The sequence below is a fragment of the Centroberyx affinis genome, unplaced genomic scaffold (assembly GCF_046629955.1).
Source record: "Centroberyx affinis isolate AG114_WGS23_722 - 3 ecotype Tasmania unplaced genomic scaffold, CSIRO-AGI_Caff_v1 ptg004322l_1, whole genome shotgun sequence".
Classification (NCBI taxonomy): domain Eukaryota; kingdom Metazoa; phylum Chordata; class Actinopteri; order Beryciformes; family Berycidae; genus Centroberyx; species Centroberyx affinis.
The window spans coordinates 24,603-30,126 of NW_027282031.1; the positions used below are offsets into that span (position 1 = coordinate 24,603).

At 43.3% G+C, this 5,524-nt stretch overlaps 1 protein-coding gene across 1 annotated transcript; it reads left to right on the forward strand.

Annotated features, from left to right (window-relative positions):
• Positions 1 to 266: 266 nt before the first annotated feature.
• Positions 267 to 3,569, forward strand: LOC139664593 (acetyl-coenzyme A synthetase, cytoplasmic-like; the record flags this gene model as incomplete). Its single annotated transcript, XM_071543481.1, has 2 exons — positions 267 to 1,058; positions 3,374 to 3,569. Coding segments are annotated over exons 1-2 (323 nt in total), but the record flags the coding sequence as incomplete, so codon positions are not given.
• Positions 3,570 to 5,524: the final 1,955 nt, after the last annotated feature.

The window sequence follows — 5,524 nt, forward strand, 5'->3', positions numbered from 1 at the left end:
TTTTACACTGTGGTATTGCTACTTTTACTTAAGTCAGATCTGAATACTTCTTCCACCACTGATTATTTACGACTTCCATAAACACTTGAATGAACCGACAGGTCGTATTTACCACTTTAGTACTAGGAGGTAGGAGTTTACGAGGAGCACGTGAAGGTTGCATGAGATCTGATTGGCTGCTGGTCAGGGCCAAACAGAGTTCAGCACTACACGCTCGCTCTCCTTGTCAAAAGAAAGGACTTGAGAAAGCAGCCAACCGTCACCGCTGGGACAAAACAGTTAATCTCTTCATGCTCGAACAGCATGAGTGGGGTTTTGTTGACTGAAACGAAGTTTTTAATTTGAATGGGAAAAGACGCAAAGTCTCTGGTACAGGAGAGAAGGGCCTCGTCTCAGGCGCGCAAGTGCATCTCGCTCGTTTTCCTACTATTGAGTGAGCTAGCTTAGCCTGCTAGCTTAGCTAAGATCTCCACTCACTGCGTGTCCTGTGCAAGACTTTACTGGGAGGAAAGAGATCCACTCGGAGGAGCAACAAAGCCGAGCTGAACTTCCCTTTGCAAACGCATCTGCATTTGAAGCGTCCAAACACGATTTTTTTTGCATGCACCGTTTTAAAGAGGAGCCGAAGAAAGCGTCTTCCAAACAAGGAAGTCTGAATTAACTTTGCTGTTAGCTTACTAGCTAGCAAGTAGCTAGCCAAATAACTGCATTCATTGTGTTGTTGCTGCAGCTGAAGGTCTGTGCAGCCTCACCATCTGTCCTGCAGTCCCGATTAATTATCTCTGAAAGCATCTGAGCATTCAGTCGATACTTCGATTGCTATCTAACGAAGCAAGCCCCATAGTCTGCTTACTTCACGCATCACTAACGCCTCTTACGTTGCGATACTACAAATACAAAGACAGTCATAACTCAAGGAAACGTTTCGAAAATGATTCCCGACAAGGCACCGAAGGAAGACGTTTTCCACGGAGCGGGAGACTTGAAGAAGGAGGCTCACATCCCCAACTTTGAGAAATACAAAGAGCTCTATGTGAAATCCATAGAGAACCCCGATGGTAAGTCTGTCAACGCAACTTAATCAGTCAAGTGAAAAAGACTTAAAAACTTTAGTGAATTTGGACAAGACCTGCAAGAGTAGCTTGACAGTCACTGGGGAATACACCTGTCGCATCTAAACACAAACGACTTTATATGATGTGTAAACCTTTGCCCACAATTTACACTTGACCTTAAAACCCCAGTGCTACTAGACTATGCGGAGAGATTATGTCTTAATAGCGCTGCAAGCCAAACCACAATAAACACACTTAAAACAGTAAACACACTTAAGGATTGGAAACTAAACTCAATCGGGATATTTGTGGAAGTCAGATTTCATTCCCCTGCACACGTATGATTCGTAGCTACACACAATCCACACCCGTGTATTAGCCTATATCCGCATTTAAATTGGAATTGTGTTGCTTATGTCAAAAGGGTTTCCTGGTATTGAGGAAGCATCACTGTTATGAAGTAATGCCACTTAGTCATGCCTTTGGGTGCGACATGCCTTAACTAAACTTTGTGGGCAGCAGTGTGTCTGGGTGTTTATCAGACAGAGGATCTGCAGATGTAACTGTTGTTTAACAAATAGTCCGGTTATTTGTTTGCAAAAGAGTGCAGGTTGTGTATAGTGGTTGTGTAATGAGATATGCAATCAAACAAGTTTCCCCTGCAGGATGAAGCTGCCTGCAGGCAACAGCGTCAGTAGATCCCTCTGTCTGATACCTAAGGAGATCTGAAACAAATTAGGCAATATTTGAAATGTGTAGATGTACACAAAGAAATGCAACAAATGCAAACATAGCAGAAACAGGGGAAAAAAAGCATCCACCAAAAGAGAATGACCACATTGGACTACAAACAAATTAATAAAATTGCGAAATCATAATGTTAGCAGGTAAAGCAAGTGTTTATTTTGGTTGTGGCTTAAAAAGAAGGTAGTTAGCTACTCGCATTTCCTCAGGTAAGTTGTTCCAAACAAATGCTTGATCACCTTTTGACTTCAGTCTGGACTTGTTGTGTAGACTAAATGTGTTTGTGAGAGAGAGAGAGAGAGGGAGGTGAGGGAGGGATAGAAATGGAGTGAGAGGAAGGAAAAAGCAAGGAGAAGAGAGAAAGAGAGACTCTGGCATTGTATGTTGGATATAAAGGGCATCTCTGACACTGTTGTAATTGTTCTGTGCCTCTGTTGATAAAGACTGTCTGTTGTTTGATACTGCAGCATCTCATGAGCTCATAACACCCTCCCAACCCTCCCAACCACTGCATTGCAATGGCAACAATGTACAGACACAGGCGGGCTATGGTACCATATGCAGCAAGGGGATTTCACTGTATCGGTGAAAAGACTTCAAGCTGTCATTGATGTTAAAGGGGGCAATACACGGTATTAAGAACTGGGGTATGTAAACTTTTGATCCTGTCATTTGGGTAGTTTCTGTTGTCATTATGATTTAAAAAGAGTAAACACAGTTGTTTGACAATAAATGGCTTCACCCAACCACTAACCATGAGTGAAAAAAAGGTTTTTGTGTTATCATTCATATTCTCTGAAAAATGGCCAAAAAAATCACAAATTCTGCCAGTGTATGTAAACTTATGAGCACAACTCCTTCGGGTTCAGCAGTATACAAGTTATAGGGCTGTTTGCATGTTGTGTTTTTGTTGTCTTTACATTCATTCAAAATTCAAATTATCCATCAGTTATTAGGTCAAGCCTGCAAGCGGTTAGTTTTTAAGGTTGGGATATGACCCCAACAATGGATGCAACCATTCTCCAAGCATTGTTTTTGAGACGGTTATTCCTGTTGTCTTTCAAATAAAAGCTGTAGAGAACCGAGAAGCTTTGAATGACTGTAATCAACTTCTCGTCCCCTTTGTGCTTGCCAGGCAGAACAAAATGAAATCACATCAGTAGGGAAACAAGGAAGCACACAAATCTGATTGGCTGTTGACAACCGCTGACGGCAAAAAATCAGCCATGGCCGACAAGCTTGAGCGTCCACACATCAGTTCAGTTTCCCTGCTCACTCAGATCTATAGGAAATGAATGGACTTCCGGTGACTTGTTGGCTGTATTGCTCACAGTGGGAGCGCAGGGTTACAGTAGCTCTGAACCTTGTTAGTTTGCGACCCCCAAAATAATGACCCTGCTTTGCAAATGTAAACATGCAAAATCAAATTCTGACACCAAAAGATCATTTTCATTTTCCCTTTTCAGACTTTTTTTTTTATTGATCAGTTACTAGAAGAAGCCTAGAGCGCTGTGAATCTATTCATTATTTCACAACAAGAAAAAGGTGTTTATCGGTCCCTTCCTGTCTTCCAGAGTTCTGGGGTGACATCGCCAAAGACTTCTTCTGGAAGACCAAGCACACGGGCCAGTTCCTCGACTACAACTTTGACGTGACCAAAGGAGAAATCTTCATCAAGTGCATGGAGGGAGCCTCCACCAACATCTGCTACAACCTCCTGGACCGAAACGTCCATGAACGGAAACTAGGCGACAAAGTGGCCTTCTACTGGTCAGTGTGTGTGTCTGTGTGTGTGTGTGTGTGCCAGCTATATGGAGGGTGTTGCCACCATCATCTCTAGTTTTGGTAAAATGCACTGACCGCATACTAGGTGACAAAATGGCCTTGTACTGGTTAGTATGAGAATATGTCTGTGGTTAAGACACTGTGTGTGTTTGTGAGACAGAATATTAGGTGTGTTTGGTTTGTGTGTCATCAAGCTCTTTTTCTCACTTCTTTCATTTGGAGCCATACTTCAGTTTGTTTGTGTTATAGAGAGAGAGAGAGTGTGTGTGTGTGTGTGAGAGAGAGAGTGAGTTGTGCTTGCTCAACTCATGCATGTTTCCCCTTGTGTGTGTGTGTGTGTGTGTGTGCTCGCATGCACTAGTGAGGGTTGAGGAATGAATTCAAGTCAGTAGAATGATCTTGTGTGTGTTGGGTTTGTGCCTGCATTTCCTAATTCATGAGAAAGTGTGTGTGTGTGTGTGTTTAAAGGGGGCCTCGGATGTAGTTAAAGCCCTCTCTCTGTCTCTGGTGGGTTCCATGCTTACATGCTTGAGGTTCTGTGTGTGTGTGTGTGTGTGTGTGTGTGTGTGTTTTGAGGGGCCACTGAGGTAGTCAGCCTCCCCCCTCTGTCTCTGGTTGGTCCATTGCTGTGGCTCCATGCTATGAGGGGGTTGCCTCTGTGGAACAATAGGATTGAATGCCAACAGAGGCTTCAGATGGTGTGAATGGAGCTACAGTCATCCTCACTCCTTTGTCTCTCTCTCTTTCTCACACACATTCTCTCATCTTTCTTCCTTCTTCTTTCCATCAGCTCTGTTTCCCATCTCTCTCCCTCTTTTTATTTCAATAATCCTCAACAATTTAATTGAAATAAATGTCCTGTAAATGTTCTTGAAAGCGTCTAAACAGCCGGTGTCTGGTAGGTCTTCCCCCGGGAAAAAAAATCCTGTGTCGCACAGGAAGTGATGCGTCTGACGTTTTCCGGTTTGTTTGGAATAAACTAAAGCAATAAGCCCCAAGAGCCTGAGAGTGCTTGATTTTCTGAAAGTCTGCCTCTGTTAACACTTGGTGGTGGGGTGTTTTGTTGCGTCCTTCTTGGCGAAGTTTTTTCACTACTCCACCGAAAACGTTGTTGCTAGTGATAAACTTTGGATCTTTCAACAGACACCAGGATCGGCTGATCGGTGGATCATTGATGTACCGGTTAAGTCCGTAGGCCAACACAACTGCTGAAACCACAGGGTTCACCATTCCCGTTTTTCACAGTGGAATGAAACTGACGGAGAGCCTGGTTTAGCTCCATTTTGGTGATTGATTTAAAATCAATAGCCAGATCTTTCTCGGCACACCAGGTCTGAAAACAGCGAACGGACCATATAGTCTGTTTAACGGTCCCGGCTTTGTTTCTTGATTTTTCCAGCTCTTCAGTGTCTCTCTCATTAATTTCAGCGTGTCTCCTTTCTTTTTTTATCTTCCTCCTCCATCCTGTCCATCTCTTTCAACCACTCATCCAGGCTTAGCCCACCCAGTAAATCAAAATTAACAACAAAATCTGACATTTTGAAACAAATTGTTTGGCGCAGTAACACTGATGTGATGCGGTCACAGGTGTGTGTTTATAGAGTATTTTAAAACGGCTTCGAACGCGGCTCAGCCAATCATAATCAAGGACCGGAACTATCCGTTTTATAAAGAAGAAGAAGAAGAACTGGGTAGTTAGCATGAGCAGCGATAGCCGCCATGGCTGAGCAGACAAAGAGATGAGCGCCACCTACAGAAACTCAAACTTCACCAACAGAAAATCCAAGCTCCGCCCACACTGTTTGATTGACAGGTGATCTCTGGGAAGTGCAGTGCAGAAACACCGCTGGCTGACAAAATAAATAAAAAGAGGATCTTGCTACTTCAATCTCGTCTCTGCTGCTTTGTCCGTCTTTACGTTGCTCAAACATATTCTCATG